Source organism: Corythoichthys intestinalis, chromosome 18 (assembly GCF_030265065.1).
Source record: "Corythoichthys intestinalis isolate RoL2023-P3 chromosome 18, ASM3026506v1, whole genome shotgun sequence".
NCBI lineage: Eukaryota > Metazoa > Chordata > Actinopteri > Syngnathiformes > Syngnathidae > Corythoichthys > Corythoichthys intestinalis.
Window position 1 is genome coordinate 40,919,661 of NC_080412.1, and position 22,687 is coordinate 40,942,347.

Below are 22,687 nucleotides of genomic sequence, written 5' to 3' on the forward strand. Positions count from 1 at the left end.
ATGGTACATAACAAAGTATTGAGATGAACTTTTGGTATTGACCAAATATTTATTTTCTACCATGATTTGCAAATAAATTCTTTAAAAATCAAACAATGTGATTTTCTGGGTTTTTTTCACATTCTGTCTGTCATGGTTGAGGTTTACCCATGTTGACTATTACAGGCCTCTCTAATATTTTCAAGTGGGAGAATTTGCACAATTAGTGGTTGACTAAATACTTATTTGCCCAACTCTAACTACGAACTGTCCATACATGACGCACACACATAAGGCTTATGTGTTTGCATCAGTTTACCCTGACTCCGCCATGTAAGAAACCGAGCATTACAGGCTTATCCTTTTCTTCATTGTATTTTTTTAGGGCTGTCAAACGATTAAAATTTTTAATCGAGTTAATTACAGCTTAAAAATTAATTAATCGTAATTAATCGCAATTCAAACCATCTATAAAATATGCCATATTTTTCTGTAAATTATATATATATTCTGTAAAATAAATTGTTGGAATGGAAAGATAAGACACAAGATGGATATATACAGTGGGGAGAACAAGTATTTGATATTTGATTTGTATCAAATACTTGTTCTCCCCACTGTACATTCAACATACGGTTCATAAGGACTGTAGTGGGCATTTTTCTCTACTGTCATTTAAATCTGTCTATGCTGTCCTCACTCCGAAGCGTCTACTTTTTCCAAAGCTAGGCAGCTAGTGAACGACGCCTTAATAATCAGACTTCTTCCTTTTTCATCTGATTTATTAATAAAATAGCCTCAAACCATTGTCCTCTTTAGACTGTCATAAAACTACAAAAAAAAAAGTACACAAGCATTGCATTAGCAACAACGTTAGCTTAGCACGCTATACAGGTTCACTAAACATAAACAAAGAGCGTCTCATACAAAAAATAGAACATTTCGCTTACTAACATAATATGTACATTCTTTACAACAACCATACTTACGGACAAATCTTGTCCAAGGATCATATAAGCACAACATTACAACGTGGGCATCAGCCCGAGATGTCGTGCAGCCATATTGAACTGGCAAGAAAAAAATAAACCATGTCGCAAAGCGACCACAAGAGTTCGCTGTTAGACAGCACAATAAGCCTTGCTGTAAAGCTTATCAAAAGGCAGAATACTGTCTGAGCGGGACATGTGCGTTAATTACGTCAAATATTTTAACGTGATTAATTTAAAAAATTAATTACCGCGCGGTAACGCGATAATTTTGACAGCCCTAATTTTTTTATGACTTTTTTCAAGCCAGCCTCCTGCGTAGTAAAAGCAGAGTTTATGCTAGGTGCTAACGCTAATGAACAGCTACATCACTACTGTCTTGCGTGCTGATCTCCCTCTTTGCTGTAATTGCTGCATGAATTCAGATTTGGGAGACATGACAGTTCAGACCGCTGCCACATTCTGGAAAAATGTGAATCGGATTTTAACCACATACGAAAGTGACCTAGATCAGATTTGAAAAGGTCCACTTTTATGCAACTTTCCCCGTTCAGAGCGTCAAGGTAATGCCTCACTCAAGTCAAATAAACCCCCCAAAAATTTGATTTGTGCAATAAGACCCGGGGTATAAACCAAACCTTAGATTCCTATTCTCCGTGTCTTAGCAGCTGAACAGGACAGGTATTAAAAACAACAACGAAAAAAAAGGAACTCTAAAGGTAGTCCCTAAGTTACGAATGAGTTCCGTTCCTACACTGGCAACGTAACCCAAAATTCCGCGTAAATCGGAATTCATTCTCTAAGTACCCCTAAATACCCTCTAAATCTCAAATTAACTATGCAGAAGCATGTATTATACATCATTGTTCTGTCCTCGCCATGACGGAGTTAAATACTAGCTTGACGGCGAGCTAATTGTTAATCTTTCTCAACGACTGACGACAAAACGGCGGATGAGACTCTGGCGTCGTAAAGTCGAAATCACGTAAATCAGGTATTTTGTAACCGGGGGACTACATGTACCGCTAACACGTAGCTTAAGACATTTGATGCATGAATTGCACTATGGTTAACACCCAATCCTACGGATGGTCAAGATGCATTATTGAGCAAGTTGCTGAACACTTCCGTACTGTCATTTATTCATCATAAGCTATGCTGTGCCTTGAAGGCCTGAGGATGCAATTTGAGTGTAAATGAATGTCTTTTCATCTCAACTGGATTGCTCATAAATTGTTCAGAACAGAAAGATGAAGCACACATCTAATTAGACAGAACAACGTGATCTTTCCTGTGAATCCCGTAGTTGCTATTGCCTTCTTATTTTAGTCAGTACGCGCAGTCTCAAAGTCTTTTGCCTTACTATTTATAATTTATTTCCCCAATTCTTCCAAAATAGGGCAAATAAATAATATAAATTGTGGATTACAAAATGCTAAATTTCTTTGGAATAAATCCCTAGAAAAAGAGCTGCTTGCTTTATAGTGTTAGTAAAAGACTCAAAGATTGTGGATTTAAAGATCAGTGCATGGTTACTGTAGAGTATATTAAGCATTTGAGTCCATAAAAGCTCTGGTGCTGTTGCCCTTCAAACCACCTTAATGAATCTCTGATGTGAATTAACAAAGAAAGTAAGTAGTGTTTGTATGTGAATATTCATCATGTGTCTGGGTTCATTCTTATCTGCTTCAATGGATTTGGCACATCCAATTATATATCCATTGTGGAGTCCCGTAATGAAAAATCACACCACAAATGACATCTTGGCAAATGTTTGTGTAACGCTCACATAGCTTATTATGTCTTCACAATTAAAGTCTATGTACATGGCATAGATTTTTATCGTAGGATTGAGTTTTTTTAAAAAAAATTTTTAAAGCAAGGTCTTTGGAAATACATTTCAATTTGTTCATAATGCAAAAAAAAATCCTATAAGGGAGTAATAGAAATGTAATAATTGTGGTGTTTAAAATAACATTTATTCTTATGTATTAATATTACTAATATTAATACTATTATTGTTTTGACTATTGTTATGTGTCATTGGTTTTGCTTGATTTAAAAAAAAAAAAAACTTTGTTTCTTTCGTTTCTTTTTTTTTTTTTGTCTGGCATAGGACACAAATACATTCATTCATTCAATTTTCACCATTTTGACAGTCATAGCTACCCTATTTTCCGCACTATAAGGCGCATCGGCGTAAAAGGCGCACCGCGAATGAATGGCCTACTTAAAAAAAAAAAAAAAAAATTATATAGGCTATAGGACACACCACATTATAAGGCATAGTAGTAGTAGTAGTAGTAGTAGTAGTGGTTGGGGTTGTGTTGTACATCTACTAGACCAGGGGCGGGCAAACTATTCCACAAAGGGCCGCAGTGGGTGCGGGTTTTTGTTGCAACCCATTAAGAGGACACATTTTCACCAATCTGCTGTTTTACAAGTGCAATCAGTCGATTGCAGTCAGGTGCTTCTCATTTCTGCTGAAACCTCATTGGTTATACTATCAGTGCTGGGTCAGTTGGAACAAAGACCAGGACCCACTGCGGCCCTCGAGGACCGGTTTGCCCACCCCTGTACTAGACGGTGCTGCGCTAAAAGGAATGTCATGCCATGTGTAACCAATATTGATCCATATATAAGCAGTGTTGTTAATAATGGCTAGAGTATAACGGTGTTTCTAAAGGCGTTATTTTTTTTCAGGAATGAGTAATCTAATCAGTTACTTTTCCCATCTTTACAGCGCCAATATCGTTACTGAGAATGTGAAGGAGCTCGTTACAATGATCCCTCGCTAGTTCGCGCTTTAAACTTCGTGCCCTCACTGCAAATGTTTTTCAACTGAAAATAAATAAATAAATAAATACAGATGAGCTGTCCAGATCCAATCACATAGTCTCACTCTTCCTCCTGCTGCTTTTCATCGTCAGGCAGTGCACTGGATTAAAGTTAACGATGATTGACAGACATTAAGGTTTGATCTTCCAAGAGGTCATTGAAAGCCGAAACTTCAAAGCGCCGCATGCGTCAATCATCCTTTAGCACAGGAGTGTCCAAACTTTTTGCAAAGGGGGCCAGATTTGGTGTGGTAAAAATGTGGGGGGCCGACCTTGGCTGACGTCCTTTACGTAGAACAATATATTTAAGCAAATTTTAGCAAGCCATTCTGTGTGTGACATTTGCTTTATTTATTTATTTAAATTAATAATTTCAACAATCTCGCAACTAGCCCTTGTGGCATTCTCTTTCGACTCTCGGGATCTTGAGAAATACTGCTGCTGTGAAATTAAACTAGCTTCAAGTTGCTTCAATTTCTCGCTGCGTATCTTCCCTGTAATTTTGTCGTACATGTCATATTAAAACCCCTCTGTATATTTTTGTTTTAATAAAATAAATAACAAAACAAATAATAAATAAAATAATAAATGAATAAATAATAAATAAAAAAAATTTCAATCAAAAAATAAACTACGGGTAATAGCCCGCCATTGTGGAAGGTAGTGATTGCAATACACAACAAGGTGTCAAGAGCAAGTTTTAAATTATTTAGAGCTCTAGCCAAGTTTTTCTAGTGTGTTTTGCCCTCGACTGATGCCGTAGTTTCCGGGGTCATTGTACGTTCATTTGAGTGTTGACTTCACAACGTACGAGACGTCTGATAGTTTGTATATTGTGACTAAATATTGCCATTTAGTGCATTTGGAAATGTTTGAATAGAGTTTGATCAAAGTCTGAGTATTATTTTGTATAGCTATTTTGATTGGTAATGCTTTGCATTGAGCACTTTTCTTTTTGTGAACATTTTTTTTGAGAGATAGGAATATTACTTTTGTTGTGCTTTCAGTAAATGATACTGTAGCGACTTAACTGTTCTGCCCAAATACATGATGGGAAGTTGGGCTACCATGACTGTCAGTGATGGCTGCAAATGGTATATCTTCTCTACGTTGTGTTCAATACAGGGTGTTAAGAAAAAGATTATCTCCTGTCATTCTTCCCCACGTCACTCGCCACAATAGTTATAATTCTTGTGGAAGAGATGCCAAAGCTTATGCCAATAAATAGCGCGGCCCCAATGAATGCCTCTGTCCACTCCACTCGCTTGTCTCTGCCTCTTAGCTCTCAATATAGATAAAACGGCGCCATTGTAGTCTGTTTGCGTCAATGCATGAGTGGGTTGTTCCGCGCATGCGTTAAATGCGTTAAATATTTTAACGTGATTAATTAAAAACATTAATTACCACCGGTTAACGCGATAAATTTGACAGCCCTAATATAAACATCTTTTATCTGAAAGATGTTATAGAATGTACAGTATAATGTAATAACGTATAGAACATAAAAAGTAACGTCGGTTACTTTGCTGAGTAACTAATTACTCTTACAATGAGGTATTTGAGTTACTAACTCAATTGCTTTTTGGGAGAAGTAATTTGTAACTGTAACTAATTACTTTTTTAAAGGTGATATTAACAACACTGAATATAAGGCGCACTCTCTGCGCCTTTTGAGAAAATTGAAGGCTTTTAAGTGTGCCTAATAGTGCAGAATATACGTTACTTAAAATTTGAATTATCTGCTGTAAATAATAGAGACAATAAAAATAAATGAACACTGGCTATCATGCAGAAGTTAGATAAAATGCAGTGTTGAAACAGTAATTCACTCTCCCATTGTTAAAATAAGCTTTATCGCATAATATTTTTCCCCCCAAAACTACTGTATGATACAGTTTAATTATTTGGTCCCATTTGGCATCAAACCGATTGAGAAAACATTACAAATGTGATCCCACACTCATAACATTCTAATTGATGTCATTCTTGGCAAAGGAGAGCAGCTGCTGGCATGGCAATGGGATGCCGACTTGAGCATTATACAGTAATAAAGCTATTACCCATTAGGGCTATATACTGTATGGTCGCCTTACAGTGTTGTTTCTCTCTCTCTCTCTCTCTCTCTCTCTCTCTCTCTCTCTCTCTCTCTCTCTCTCTCTCTCTCTCTCTCTCTCTCTCTCTCTCTCTCTCTCTCTCTCTCTCTCTCTCTCTCTCTCTTTTTTTTTTTTTTACAGGAATTAGCTGACAGCAGAAAAAAAATGCAAGAATATTTAGAGCACTTCAACGCATCGCCATTACACATGTACATTACATCCATTTTTATTTACATTGTGGACTACAGTAGTTAAAGTGAGTTTTATCGTACCACCACTACCCATTTACCAGTGAGTGTACGCTTGCTGTATTTAATAAAGCCATAGCACTAATGATTTAATGTCCGTTATGGGGCTTTAATGCAACGCGCAATATTTGTATGCGTTGTTATTTTTTCCGAAGAGCAACTAGCTGATCTCGTGACCCAATTCTGGCCATCCTACTTACATGATATTGAGTGTCAAGGGTGATGGATTTCTTCCCCCAATTTCATGCTAATCCCTCCTTCATCCAAAGTAATATTTTGTGCTGACTTTTGTCGCGACTTCCGCTCTTCATGGCCAAGCAAATCCCTACGATTTTGAATATGTCATTTGCATATTGGGATTCAGCTCTGCCGGCTCCGATACAGTAGGTCATGCGCTTTAAGTCAAATGACACAAGAAGACACAACGATAATGTTGTATTTCATCATAATTTGACCCTCAATATCTGATGATGTAGCCGCACCAATGGTGTGACATATGTGAACAGGGTCCGGGTGCTATGAGTGTAAAGGGGCCCCTCAAAGTGTACCTCCGGTGGGTGGTGGTTAGACATGTGCTGGTATTAGATTCTGACGGGATGATAACTATAAGCCAAAATATCACGGTATCACGATATTGCAATTACAGCTCTAAAATGTGGTACTTTGAGATATCTGGGTTAAAAAATTATTAGGGCTGTCAAACGATTAAAATTTTTAATCGAGTTAATTACAGCTTAAAAATTAATTAATCGTAATTAATCGCAATTCAAACCATCTATAAAATATTCCATATTTTTCTGTAAATTATATATATATTCTGTAAAATGTTGGAATGGAAAGATAAGACAAAGGATGGATATATACATTCAACATACTGTACGTAAGGACTGTAGTGGGCATTTCACTCTACTGTCATTTAAATCTGTCTATGGTCCTTACTCCGAAGAGTCTACTTTTTCCAAAGCTAGACAGCTAGTGAACGACGCCTTAATAATTAGACTTCTTCCTTTTTCATCTGATTTATTAATAAAATGGCCTCAATCCATTGTCCTCTTTAGACCGTCGTAAAACTACAAAAAAAAAGTACACAAGCATTGCATTAGCAACAACGTTAGCTTAGCACGCTATACAGGTTCACTAAACATAAACAAAAAGCGTCTCATACAAAAAATATAACATTTCGCTTACTAACATAATATGTACATTCTTTACAACAACCATACTTACGGACAAATCTTGTCCAAGGATCATATAAGCACAACATTACAACGTAGGCGTCAGCCCGAGACGTCGTGCAGCCATATTGAACTGGCAAGAAAACAAACCATGTCGCAAAGCGACCACAAGAGTTCGCTGTTAGACAGCACAAAAAGCCTTGCTGTAAAACAAAAGGCAGAATACTGTCTGAGCGGGACATGTGCGTTAATTGCGTCATATATTTTAAAGTGATTAATTATAAAAATTAATTACGCGATAATTTTGACAGCCCTAAATAACTTTTCTCCATTGAACTGGATTTTTATATTCAAAATAATAGAAAATTGGAACATATGTATTATGTTAAGTTAGAAAAAAAAATAATAATAATAACTGAAATATTCTAAATAAAATTAAAATAAATGCAGTCCTTTAGGTGAGCCTAAACCCACAGCCACAGCTCAACATTATTACCATCAGAACAAAAATAGAATTATTTTCCATAAAAAGCTCGTGTGGGTGACTCATATCCTGTAAAGTCGAAATCACGTAAAACGGGTATATCGTAACCAATGGACTACCTGTATTTTAACATTTAAACACCATAATACAGCTCCGTGTATCATATTACCTTTCTGTATGACCCTCCCTTCGTCCAACCACACCCCCTTTTCACCCGCTAACTTCGTCCCCTACAGACCGGGGCCCGTGTGCCACCACAACCCCCCCCCCCAAGCTCCGCCCCTGAGCTGCAATGATAAGAGTCAGATCTCATTTATTTTGTCTACCATGTCAATAGTGTTACGGTGGTATGAAAAAGTATCTGAACCTTTTGAAATTTCTCACATTTCTGCATAAAATCACCATCAAATATGATCTGATCTTTGTCAAAATCACACAGATATAAAAACAGTGTCTGCTTTAACTAAAACCACCCAAACATTTATAGATTTTCATATTTTTATGAGGATAGCATGCAATCAATGACAGAAGGACGAAAATAAGTAAGTGAACCCTCTGCCTAAAGAGCAATTGAAACTAGGGTTGTTCCGATCTTTTTTTGCTCCCGATCCGATCCCGATCGTTTTAGTTTGAGTATCTGCCGATCCCGATATTTCCCGATCGGATTGCTTTTTTTTTTTTTTTTGCTCCCGATTCAATTCCAATCATTCCCGATAATTTTCCCCGTCATATACATTTTGGCAATGCATTAAGAAAAAAAAAGAATAAAACTCGGACGAATATATACATTCAACATACAGTACATAAGTACTGTATTTGTTTATTATGACAATAAATCCTCAAGATGGCATTTACATTATTAACATTCTTTCTGTGAAAGGGATCCACGGATAGAAAGACTTGTAATTCTTAAATGATAAATGTGACTGTATATTGTGACTAAATATTGCCATCTAGTGTATTTGTTGAGCTTTCAGTAAATGATACTGTAGCCATTTAACTGTTCTGCCCAAATGCATGATGGGAAGTGCAACCATGACTGTGCGTAGTGACACCAATTGATATATCTTCTCTGCGTTGAGAAATAACATATGGTGTTAAAAAAAAGATCAACTGCTACCTTTCTTCCCCACATTGCTTCCCACTATATTTTTAATTGTTGAGAGGGGGATTTTAAGGCTTTAGGCAATTAAATAAAGGCTCCAAAGACTGCCTAAACTCACTCTACTCATTTTACACTGCCTTTTAGCTCTATACATAGGTAAAACGGCGCCTTTATAGATTGAACACGACAATGCGTGAGTGGGTCGTGCAGCGCATGCGTTAATGGCATTAAATAATTTAACGTGATTAATTTTGAAAAAATTAATTACCTCCGTTACCGCCGTTAAATTTGACAGTCCTACTTTAAGCCAAAACTAAAGACTCTGGATGAGTGTAAGACATTTTGTCTGTAATGTGAAATAAAATTAGAAAATGATTTAATGAAAAAAAAAAAAAGTAAAAAAAGGCATGTCCGATATGTTTTTGCCGATTCCGATACTTTGAAAATGAAGTGATTGGACCCGATCGACCGGGACATCTTTAATTGAAACCAATTTTTACCAAACAATTTAAGTTAGGTGGGTGCCTAATCACTGATGAGTGGGTTAAAGCTGCCCTGCCCACTATAAAACACACACCTGGTAAGAATTGTCTTTATTAGAAGCTATGTCTGGTATGTATCATGGCTCGGTCAAAACAGCTCTCAGAAGACCTGCGATCAAGGATTGTTGATTTGTATAAAGCTGGGAAAGGACACAAAACCATCTCTAAAAGTCAGGATGCTCATAAATCGACAGTCAGAGATGTTTTCTCCAAATGGAGAGAGTTTGGCACTGTTGCTTCTCTTCCAAGGAATGGCCTTCCACCAAAGATGACGCCAAGAGTTCAGCGCAGAATACTCAGAGAGGTAAAAAAGAACCCTAGAGTGTCTGCTAAAGACTTACAGAAATCACTGGCACAGTCCAATATCTCTGTGCACACATCAACTACATGTAAAACTATGGCCAAAAATTTCTGTTCATGGGAGGACTCCACGAAGGAAGCCACTGCTGTCTAAAAAAAACGTTGTTGCTCGTTTATTGTTCGCAAAGAGGTACTTGGACACTCCACAGAAGTTTTAGCAAAATATTTTGCAGCCTAATGAAACCAAAGGTGAATTGTTTGGGAGTAACACACAAAGTATTGTGTGGAGGAAAATGGAACAGCTTACCAACATCAACACCTCATCCCCACTGTGAAGCATGGTGGAGGGAGCATCATGATTTGGGGCTGTTTTGCTTTCTCAGGGCCTGGGCAACTTGCAATCATTAATGGAAGAATTAATTCAAAATTTTATCTGGATGTTTTGCAGGAAAACCTGAGGCTGTCTGTCAGACATTTGAAGCTAACAAGAGGATGGACTCTGCAATAAGACAATGATCCAAAACACAGAAATAAATCAACTTCAGAATGGTTTCAGAAGAACAAAATACACGTTCTGGAGTGGTCATGTCAAAGTCCAGATTTGAACCCCATTGAAATGCTATTGCATGACCTAAAGACAACGATTCATGCCAGACTTCCCAGGAATCTGACTGAACTACAGCAGTTTTGTGGAGAAGATTAGATAAGATTAGTCCTGATCGATGTGCCAGACTCTGATGGCTCACTTAATTTTTATTTTCCCTGTTCTGTCATTGTTTGCATACTATGCTCATTAAAATATCAAAACCTAAAACCTTGGTTGATTTTAGTCAAAGCAAGCACTGTTTTTTCATCTGTGTGATTTTGACAAAGATCAGATCACATTTGATGGTGATTTTTATTAAGAAATGTGAGAAATTCCAACAGCTTGATACTATTTCATACCATGTGCATTTCAGTAACTTGTTTTTGTATATTTTTTTACTTACTAATGGCAAGGGTACCCGTTGTCACAATCTTTTGTTTGATTACACTGTTTGCTTTTGTCATTGTTATTTTTTTTTTAGTCCCGCCTGGATTAAATGTGCCCTCAGATGCATGACTATCTCACTCACACAAATGTTTATAGTTTTACAAAACGGCTTTGTATGGACCAGTGGTGATTCTCTAATAGAAGCTAACAGAGCAGATGTGTTTTCTATTGAAAACGTACGTCGTATTCAGTCCTCATAATGTTGTCTTTTAATGCATTGAAACATCTTTGTGGGTATGGTTGAACTCACAATAAATGAGGTAGATTTGTGCACAATATTTGAGGAAAAATAGACCTTCTGTTAGCATCGAAAAAAAGTAATCTTTAAGTTTAGCTCATGAAAAAAGGGTTGTGTTTATATTTTGGCTCAATTACCTGCGTACCGCTGCTTCAGCACTTTTTGATACAACATTGCATTTAACAACCTTCCTTACTTTATGGCTTATTTTGTGGAAATCTTTTGAATTTTCTGATGCCAGGTTGTCTTAATAACCAGCAGGTGTGAGTGTGTTTTTTTTTTAATCCATCAAGTGTTTTTTCTTTTATACATAAAAGATATTTCAGCAGCATTTACAGTTGTAAATGCATGTAAATAGGTGCCATAAATAGTTCAAGAATAGTGTAAGTGCAAAGTGTTCGACTTTGACGATCAACATGATATGTGTCAACTCTTTTCCTCAACATTAATTCCAGTCTCCCTCAGCAGTGCCAATGCGTTGCCATAATAGCCATTAAGCCGTCAGGGTTTTCAATAAGCTTTTATAGAGTTCGGGCGTCTGAGGCCTATTTTGCAAAAGGAACTGATGAGACATCAAAGCGCTTTGTGAAGTGCACCGTCAACGGTAAGATTGAAAGTCAGTCAATTAGCTCAATTGTTTTAAAGTCGTTAGAGACCTGATGAAGTTTGGACTGTCATTTTGCTAAGAGTCAGCCAAGACTGAAAAGAACAAATAAATGTAGCTATAGCAGCATCCACTGTTGTCACAGATTACTTGAAAAAGTTATTTAATTACTCATTACGCCTCAAAAAATTAATCTACAGTGGGGCAAATAAGTATTTAGTCAACCACTAATTAAAAGTTCTCCCACTTGAAAATATTAGAGAGGCCTGTAAGTGTCAACATGGGTAAACCTCAACCATGAGAGACAGAATGTGGAAGACAAACCCCAGCAAATCACATTGTTTGATTTTTAAATAATTTATTTGCAAATCATGGTGGAAAATGAGTATTTGGTCAATACCATAAATTCATCTCAATACTTTGTTATGTACCCTTTGTTGGCAATAACGGAGGCCAAACGTTTTCTGTAACCCTTCACGAGCTTTTCACACACTGTTGCTGGAATTTTTGCCCATTCCTCCATGCAGATCACCTCTATAGCAGTGATGTTTTGTGGCTGTCGTTGGTCAACACGGACTTTCAACTCCCTCCACAGATTTTCTATGGGGTTGAGATCTGGAGACTGGCTAGGCCACTCCAGGACCTTGAAATGCTTCTTGCGAAGCCACTCCTTTGTTGCCCTGGCTGTGTGTTTGGGATCATTGTCATGCTGAAAGACCCAGCCACGTCTCATCTTCAATGCCCTTGCTGATGGAAGGAGATTTTCACTCAAAATCTCTCGATACATGGCCCCATTCATTCTTTCCTTTACACAGATCCGTCGCCCTGGTCCCTTTGCAGAAAAACAGCCCCAAAGCATGATGTTCCCACCCCACGCTTCACAGTGGGTATGGTGTTCTTCGAATGCAATTCAATATTCTTTCTCCTCCAAACACGAGAACCTGTGTTTCTACCAAAAAGTTCTATTTTGGTTTCATCTGACCATAACACATACACCGCAGACGGGCCTGGACGTGTACTTTCTTCAGCAGGGGGAAACATCTGGCAGATGAGGATTTGAGTCCCTGGCGGCGCATTGTGTTACTGATAGTAGCCTTTGTTAATGTGGTCCAAGCTCTGTAGGTCATTCACTAGGTCGCCCCATGTGGTTCTGGGATTTTTGCTCACCGTTGTTATCATTTTGACGCCACGGGTTGAGATCTTGCATGGAGCCCCAGATCGAGGGCGATTATCAGTGGTCTTGTATGTCTTCCATTTTCTAATAATTGCTTCCATGGTTGATTTCTTTACACCAAGCGTTTTACCTATTGCAGATTCAGTCTTTCCAGCCTGGTGCAGGTCTACAATTTTGTCTCTGGTGTCCTTCGACGGCTCTTTGGTCTTGGCCATAGTGGAGTTTGGAGTGTGACTGACTGAAGTTGTGGACAGGTGTCTTTTATACCGATAATGAGTTAAAACACGTGCCATTAATACAGGTAACGAGTGCAGCCTCGTTAGACCTTGTTAGAAGAAGTTAGACCTCTCTGACAGCCAGAAATCTTGCTTGTTAGTAGGTGACCAAATACTTATTTTCCACTCTAATTTGGAAATAAATTCTTTAAAAATCGAACAATGTGATTTTCTGTTTTGTTTTTTTTCCACATACTGTCTCTAATGGTTGAGGTTTATCCATGTTGACAATTACAGGCCTGTCTAATCTTTTCAAGTAGGAGAACTTGCACAATTGGTGGTTGACTAAATACTTACTTGCCCCACTGTAAATTTGTCGAATTTGCTGCTAGTCTTTAAGCCACTGTGGTGCCGCCTCATCACCACAAAGAGCTTTTTACGTTGAAAATGATTGTGAATAAATGGTTAGCTCCATGAATTGTTCGTAGATATGGACGTAAAACAGTCCCGATTCTTGGTTAAAAGCAAAAAAAAACAAAAAACAAAAAAAAAAAAAACGGGTAGTTAGCATTTATTTTATGTAATTATGTCGAATGTGCTGCTCGTCTTTAAGCCACTGTGGCGCCGCCTTTTAAACCACAAAGAGCTTTTTACGTTGAAAATTCTTGTGAATAGATGCTTGAATCCCAGAATTCTTTATAGATATGGATGTAAAATAGTCTCGATTCTTGGTTAAAAGCAAAAAAAAACAGGCAGTTAGCATTTATTTTACGTAAATATGTCAAATTTGCTGCTAGTGTTTAAGCCACTGTGGTGCCGCCTCATCACCACAAAAAGCTTTTTACGTTGAAAATTATTGTGAATAAATGTTTAGTTCCCTGAATTCTTCGTCGATATGGACGTAAAACAGTCTCGATTCTTGGTTAAAAGCAAAAAAAAAACGGGTAGTTAGCATTTATGTAAATATGTCGAATGTGCTGCTAGTCTTTAAGCCACTGTGGCGCCGCCTTTTAAACCACAAAGAGCTTTTTACATTGAAAATTCTTGTGAATAGATGCTTAAATCCCGGAATTCTTTATAGATATGGATGTAAAACAGTCTCGATTCTTGGTTAAAAGCAAAAAAAAACAGGCAGTTAGCATTTATTTTATTTAAAAATGTCAACTTTGCTGCTAGTCGTTAAGCCACTGTAGCGCAACCTTATCACCACAAAGAGCTTTTTACGTTGAAAGTTCTTGTGAATAAATGGTTAATATCTATAAAGAATTTAGGGGTTTAACGTAAAACGATCTTCTTCTTGATTTTACGTAAATATTGCGAATTATGACGCGTTAGTGGGTCATTTCTCCCATTGATTTATTTTCACAACGTTTCAAAATGCTTGAATCCTTAAACAAATCACTCCTGAGACAATCCTTCATGTTTGAATGCGGTACAACTTTCGTACTTTTACAACCTAAATCCGGCATTGGATCTCTGCATGTGTTTGAGAATAGCTGCGACCCACTTCGACCGACTGAAGCGAAGTGTGTTGAACGGCCCACTACTTGAAGGCGTGGCGCAGTGTCTGGGGGAAGTGTCCCGTCAATCTCATTATGAAGTGCACATTTAAGTTTTAAATCTGATGGTGTGCAAGAAAAAAAGACATAATCCAAAGCTTTGATTCCGCAGAACAAAAAAGTCAAAAGTCCTGACGGTAAACTTTAAACCCAAGATGAGAAAACTGGCAAGAAAACAGCTGAGTTAAAAACTCACCTCAGACCGTAAAGCACAGTGCCGTCTGGGTGCAGACGGATCATTCTGTTTTTCACAGTGACACCGTGGACGAAAGACTTCTTGTCGTTGAGGAAGTAGGTGTCAGGCACCCACAGCTGGTCTGCCACGCGGTTATCTAAGGTCAGGTTGAGGGGAATCTCCGAATAGGACAAGCGCTTATCTCGCCAGGCCTGCTGGAAATACATGGTCAGAGTGTAGTCCTGGAATTGAGAGAAAAAAGGAAGATGCACAGGAAGAAAATGGAGGGCACAAAGTGGAAAGAGATGGATGGAATAAAGAATGGATGCAGGAAAAAAGAGAAAAAGGAAAGACGGTTAGTCCTAAAAGCCAGCGTTTTACAAGGAGCTATGCTCTGGGATACTTTTACATCGCCAGCTTTCATTTTCGAACCACACTGGCCTTCAATATTAGATGAAGCCCACTTGAAATGCAAGCTTAACAGCACAAGTACAAAAAAAGAACCGTCAGAACAAATCCTGAGAATATTCCCCCACTTTGTAGCTACAGTATGTGAGGTTAAGACACGAAAAATGCCTTACTGTACAGCTCTGAAAACATGAAGGTGTATTTGTAATTAAGACATACAGTACATATCCCTTCCATGACATAGAAAACTTCAGGATAAAACAGTCGCCTATTCTCAAAATAAATCATATTTGTAAGAGCTTCAAGGATTGAAAAGGTTATTTGGCCTCAGTGGTTCACATCGATTTGTGATTAAGGTATGATAAATTGTTTTGCCACTGCTGCAGAAAGTAAAACAAACAAGTTTAGTTAGGGAACACAGTAAATCTTGAAGTATTGTTGATTGCTGCAAATAGGATGCTATGACGGAACGTAATGTTATCTCCGGGGCCTTCCCACATCAAGAGGAGTTATTCTCAAACACGCACGTAGCAATCTTACGCCGGATTTAGGTAGAAAAAGTACGAAAGCTGTACCGCATACAAACAGGAAGGATTGTCTCAGGAGTGATTTGTTCGAGGATTCAAGGTAAGTATTATATTTTTCGTACCATGCATGCATTTTGAAATGTGAAAAAATCAATGGGAGAAATTACCCACTACGGCATTGGCGTCGTAGTTCGCAATATTTACGCAAAGTAAATGCTAACTGACCGTTTTTTTGGGTTTTTTTTGGGGGGGCTTTTAACCAAGAATTGAGACTGTTTTACGTCCATATCTATAAAGAATTCAGAGATTTAAGCATTTATTAACAAGTTTTCAACGGAAAAAGCTCTTTGTTTTCATAAGGCTGCCGCAGCACATTTTACATATTTACATTAAATAAATGCTAACTGCCTGGTTCTTTGCTCTTTTAACAAAGAATCAAGACTGTTTTACGTCCATATCTATAAAGAATTTAGGGATTTAACACTAGAAAACCCAGCAACGGCCGAATCGACCTTTCCACAAGACAAATACTCCTAATATTCCCATATATGAATGGCTCTTGTCTGTCGGACAACAACTTGCCAATTCAAAAGCACTTGGGTCATTTTGCCCACCTCTGGGTTTTTCCAGGGTAGAGGCCAAATCGGCCATTGCTTGGGACTATTAGGAGTATAAGAATTCTATGGGACTTCAAGTGTTAAGCATTTATTCACAAGAGTTTTCAATAGAAGAAGGTCTTTGTTTTCATAAGGCTGCCGCAGCACATTCAACTTATTAACGTAAAATAAATGCTAACTGCCCGGTTCTTTGCTCATTTAACAAAGAATCGAGACTGTTTTACGTCCATATATATATATATATATATAAGGAATGTTGGGATTTAAGCATTTATTCACAAGAGTTTTCAACAGAAAAAGCTCTTTGTTAAGCTTTTATTCACAAGATTTTCAACGTAAGAAGCTCTTTGTTGTGGTAAGGCGGCGCCACAGTGGCTTAAAGACTAGCAGCCCATTTGATATACGTATTTACATAAAATAAATGCTAACTGCCCATATTTTTTTGGCTTTTAACTAAGAATGGAGACTGTTTCACATCAATATCTAGAAAAAAAATTCAGGGATTTAAGCATTTGTTCACAAGAATTTAAACGTAAAAAGCTCTTTGTTGTGGTTAGGCGGCACCACAGTGACTTAAAAACTAGCAGCACATTCGACATATTTACGTAAAATAAATTCTAACTGCCCGTTTTTTTTTTTCTGCTTTTAATATCCAAGAATGGAGACTGTTTTATGTCCATATCTATAAAGATTCTTCACAAGTTTTTAAGGGAAAAAGCTCTTTGTTTTTATAAGGCGGCCGCAGCACATTCGACATATTTACGTAAAATACTGTAAATGCTAACTGCCCGGTTCTTTGCTCTTTTAGCAAAGAATCAAGACTGTTTTATGATCCTATCTATAAAGAATTCAGGGATTTGCTTAGGTGGCGCCACAGTGACTTAAAGACTAGCAGCACATTTGACATATTTACGTAAAATAAATACTAACTGCCCGTTTTTTATCTTCTGCTTTTAATAACCAAGAATGGAGGCTATTTTACATCCATATCTATAAAGAATTCAGGGATTTAAGCATTTATTCACAAGATTTTCAACGTAAGAAGCTCTTTGTTGAGGTTAGGCGGCCGCAACAATGGCTCAAAGACTAGCAGCAGATTCGACATATTTACGTAAAATAAATGCTAACTGCCCATTTTTTTTCTTTTAACCGAGAATCGACAGTTTTCCATCCACGTCTAAGGACTAGCAGCACATTCGATATATTCACGTAAAATAAATGCTAACTGTCCATTTTTGTTTTGCTTTTGACCAATAATCGAGACCGTTTTACAGTCATATCTATAAAGAATTCAGGGATTTAAGCATTTATTCACAAGCATTTCAACGTAAAAAGCTCTCTGTTTTCATAAGGCGGCCGCAACAATGGCTTAAAGACTAGCAGCAGATTCGACATATTTACGTAAAATAAATGCTAACTGCCCGTTTTTTTTCTTTTAACCGAGAATCGAGAGTTTTCCATCCATGTCTATAAAGAATTCAGGGATTTAAGTATTTATTCACAAGAATTTCAACGAAAAAGCTCTTTGTTGTGATAAAACGGCGCAAAAGTGACAAAGACGAGCAGCACATTCGACATATTTCCGTAAAATAAGAGCTAACTGCCTGTTTTTTTTTGCTTTGGAGACTGTTTTACGTCCATATCTATAAAGAATTCAGGCATTTAAGCAATTATTCACAAGAATTTCAACTCTTTGTGTTTCCACTCGATCAGCTTTGACGGAGATAGGCCCCCTATTAATCGGCCCCGCGCCCCGTCACGTCAGACGAAAACTGGCATTCATCTTGTTATGTTGTAGTCTTCTAAAACACGTTTTTAGCTCGTTATCGTCTCGTTATCATCATGACAAAAGTGTTTGTTGACAAAATATTTTCGTTGTCATCATTGTTGACGAGAACAACACTGTCAGACGAAAACTGCCATTCATCTTATCTTTTAGTCTCCCAAAACAAAATATGATCACCCTGGAATGATGTACATCCAGCACGTGTAGTCATTTGTTTTGATGCTTCTGCGCATGCGGCTCAGTTTGCTCAGCGCATGTCGGACTACTTAAACGGGCTCAATGGACGAAGTCAGTCTGAACAGGCATGTCAAAAATAACATACGACAAAAAAATCGGAATTATCCGTTAAGACCTACAGTATGAACCCAGCCTTAGGGGGCCTGGGCCAGGTGTGAATCTAGCCATATTGTATTTTACGAAAATATGCATACATAACATTTTTTTTACCTAAATGTAAAAGCTGTAACAGTTTGTTCATCATAACATTTCAATGGGCATTGTGTTGCTCACACAAGTGTGCACATCGTGGCCACCAGAGGGCAGGAAAATCGATACTGGCGTATGCATGTTTTAATCACAACTGTACACTTAATATTGCTTTTTGAATTCTGATTAAAGAAACAGTCCCGTCAAGTTTATGCTACATTAGCCGACAGTAGAGATCTGGAGGGGGGAAAAAAATCTAACACAAGCACTCAAAATAAGGCACCAAAAAAAAAAAAAAAAAAACGCTACAAGAAGAAAACATTGTTGAGGAAAACAAAACAAATAATTATCGGTCAATACTTCTGAAAGTGATGCGGGGCCAAAATTTCATCTCATTTTGAGCAATTGTTGAGTTTTGTTTGAATAGATACTTTGTAAAGTTTCTACAGACACATACAAAGTCATAACCGGTTAATAATTCATGAACAAACAGAAGAATTGCTTTTTTGTCTCTGTTCTGATAAATCTAGGACACCATCAGCCCCCACGATCATTCAGAAAAAAAGCTGCTTTTATGCAATCAATGACAACATAAACTTCCTGTCTCCAAAAACTTTTTTTCGGGCTATGAGAGACATGCGTACTTCCCGTCATGGCAAATAGAACATGCATTTTTTAACATGCCTACTAGTAGGGGTGTGACAAAATATCGAAATGGTGATATATCGTGATACTTTTGTATCCCAAAAGGTTATCAATATGCTCCTGCCAAGAATCGAGATATCATTTTAAAAAGGTGTCAATGTTTTTTTTAAAAAAAAAAAAAAAAAAAAAAAAGGAACCAACAAGTTGTTATCAAAATCTTCCACGATAAGACAACCCCTAGCAAAAAAAAAAACAATCACCAGTCTCGGACGAGCACTCACTCAGACATTTTATCATGTAGAAAAAAACTCAGATACAAAGCTTGAAAAAATAATGAATTAGTTCAAAAGTGCAACTTTTTAGCATTCAGAAACACTAAAAGAAACGAATAGGAAACATTGTGGTGGTCAGTAAATGTTACTTTTATAGAGCAAGAGCAGGGAAATATATATGGAATCACTCCATTCTGAGAAAAAAAAAATGGAATCATGAGAAACAAACAAAGAAATAACAATCAAAACACATCTCTAGTATTTAGTAGCACAACCTCTGGCTTTTATGACAGCTTGCAGTCTCTGAGGCATGGACTTGATGAGTATTCTTCAACAATTTGGTGCCAACTCTCTTTGATCGCAGTTGCCAGATCATCCTTGCAGGTCGGAGCGTTGCTGTGGACCATTTTTTTCAATTTCCACCACAGGTTTTCAATAGGGTTGAGATCTGGGCTATTTGCAGGCCATGACATTGACTGGATGAGTCTTTCGCCAAGGAATGCTTTAACAGTTTTAGCTCTGTGGCATGATGCATTGTCATCTTGGAAAATGACAAACATATTTTCAATTGAAGGGATAAGAAAGCTGTCTAAAATTTCAATGTAAACTTGTGCATTTATATGTGCACCTATATCATCAAGGACTGAGGGAATTTTGATGTATTCTTCAGGCAATCATCTTTGTAAATCTCACTGGAATGGCACCAAACAAAAGTTCCAGCATCATCACCTTGTCAAGAGTCAAGAATCTGCATTGGACGAAGTGTCAAGAGTCAAAAATCTGCATTAGACAAGGTGATGATGCTGGAACTTTTGTTTGGTGCTGTTCCACTGACACCTTAAAAGTGCCTGTGACATGAAAAAGCATGTTTATTTCATAATACACGTGGTATTTTATGCTCCTGAATGAAATGGACCGCTTGGATGTGTGTGGAAGCGATCGCTTTATTATTTTAGTTTTTTGAATCCCGCGCCATGAAAATGAGTGACTTCCGGCATCAGTCTCGAGTTGAGAAGGAGGGCACTGTGACATGTACGGAGGAAGACGTCCTCTTCACTATACAGCCGTACTGTTGTATGAGAAGGACTAAGGATTCAGCTGATTTTGCGGATTAATACGTTTATTTTTCGCATCACGCCAGCCAAACGGCTGCAGAAAAATCTTGCTGTACGTGTGAGCCTTTTTGGGGTTTCAAAAGGTTCCCATTCACCGGTGGATATTGGCCAAAACAAGCCCTACTACTGTGGGACCATGGGACTTACGAGGAAGTGAGTAAACAACGTGTTTTGTATTATGTCAAATACTGGGATCGTTTTAATACGGAGGTGGCCTGCATTTTGTGGCTGACATGCTCCTTGTCCACTCCGCCGATGACCGGCGGCTAGTCGCACATCCCCCCGCCGGGCGAGCACTATACTCGGGTTTTGCCCTCTTGGTGTGCCCGGTGTTCTGTCAATTTTTCCACCCGATCAGAAATTGCAACTTTGTGTTAAAAATAGCCGCGAATATAGCGACTACAAACTTTCTTTAAATAAAGGACTACTTACATTTGATCATGGATAGGCATATAAAAAGCTCTCCTCATACACATTAGCTGCACGTTAGCTGCACAACAACTACAGCCTCCCTCCTCCACTGTTTATGACTTCGCCGTGTAGTAAAGCATTATTTTGCCATATTCGTGTTGACCATTTGGCAGCTAAACACTCCTCCGACGTCAGCCGGTTTGTTCAGCAGTCATTGTCCAGCTGCTTACCCGGCGAGCTCCCCTGTCCGTATTAGCAGGGGAACGAGCTGTAAATTTTGCCGATCGGCAAAGACAATCGACAACCCAGTCGTCATGTGAAATGATCTGGGCTTGTTATGTGTGATTTTCCGCTTCGAACACTTTGAAACATCACTCGGTTCGGGTTAGCACGTCGGCTAGCTGTCACGCCTCTTGAGTTGTTTACATTCTCTGAAGCCGGGGAAGGGAAATGACATAAGCCGGATTTAGGTGTCATAAAATATCGTTCGGGAGGTGCGACAGTAAAGGTGAAGTCGACAGTTTTGACCATTATGGAGTCATTTTGCCATGTCGTCCTGAATAAATTCATTTTAATTATTTCATATTCCATTTAGCACAAGACGGTTATTTGTCATGACCATGCCATTTATTTAGCTATTGTGGAAAAATATTTGGATAAAAAGAATATCCTGTAAAAATATTAGAGTAGAGAGACTGAAACAATGACCTATTACGGCTCTTTTTGTCGCGTTTTCCTGGTTGTGAATAATTCCCCCTCAATGGACTGCACACTGAATCAGATTAAATCGTGACTCCGCTGACGTCATCCACCTGTTGGGGACGCTAGAGCCCTATAATGGTAGGCGTGGCCAGGGCCGGCCCAGCCTATACGCAGACTATGCAGCTGCTTAGGGCACCTGACCACTGGGGGCCCCCAATCTGGCAATTGTTTAATTTATATTCTATTTTAATTACTACAGTTTGCTTTATTTGACTTTTGTCAGTTTTGATACTTGATTACAAGCTTACAAAAAAAAAAAAGTTCTTCCTTAACTTTGTTCTGTTCCTCTTTTAGAAAAAGGTTTGGCGCTATCTACTGTAAGTACTGACAATCATTTGGGATGAAAAGTTTGAAGAATGCAGTGCAACAAAATCTGATTAATATACAAAATATGGATGTATGGGTTGGATTGCATGTATGGGTTTCACAGTACACTGTGATGAAATGGTGGGCCAAAAATATGGGCCCCTTGGCATTATTTTGCTTAGGGCCCCCAAATGGCCTGGGCCGGCCCTGGGCGTGGCAAACCGGCAGATTAAAAGACAAATTTCTCGTCAACTGCGCTTTGCTAAATTGCTGTATATAGTCGAATCGTCTCAAAATGATTCTAATTCACATAATAATCCTATTTAAGACTTTTTTTCTCCTGTCGTACGCACTTTAAATGGCCTAAATTTACCTAATTGCCTGGCATTGACTGCCACTGACAGCCATAGAGGGTCAAGTGGGAGGGATGGCAGCGAATGAACGAATTTTCATTCGCTGCCACCCTCCCAGTTCAAATGGATTGGACATCTACTAGTGATCAACTAATTCCAATTCACACTAGAAGCTTGTTTTTCTCTTAATTAGTTGTTTGTAGAATATCCGAGAATGATTTCCTGACCAATGTATCGGTAATCGTTGCATCGCCATATCGTCAGATCATCGCTATCGTGAGCTTTGTATCGTATCGTGAGGTACGAAGA

The 22,687-nt window shown here is 38.1% G+C and overlaps 1 protein-coding gene across 6 annotated transcripts in view; it reads right to left on the reverse strand.

Moving 5' to 3' along the window:
* The window catches only part of LOC130906077 (gamma-aminobutyric acid receptor subunit beta-2-like), a 218,364-nt gene that overhangs the window by 70,069 nt on the left and 125,608 nt on the right, over nucleotides 1-22,687 (reverse strand). For all 6 annotated transcript variants that reach the window (XM_057819990.1, XM_057819987.1, XM_057819986.1 and 3 more), the window contains one exon: nucleotides 14,772-14,992. In XM_057819990.1, the coding sequence (XP_057675973.1) occupies nucleotides 14,772-14,977 (206 nt within the window). In that variant the 5' untranslated portion in view covers nucleotides 14,978-14,992. The remainder of the gene's footprint in view (nucleotides 1-14,771; nucleotides 14,993-22,687) is intronic.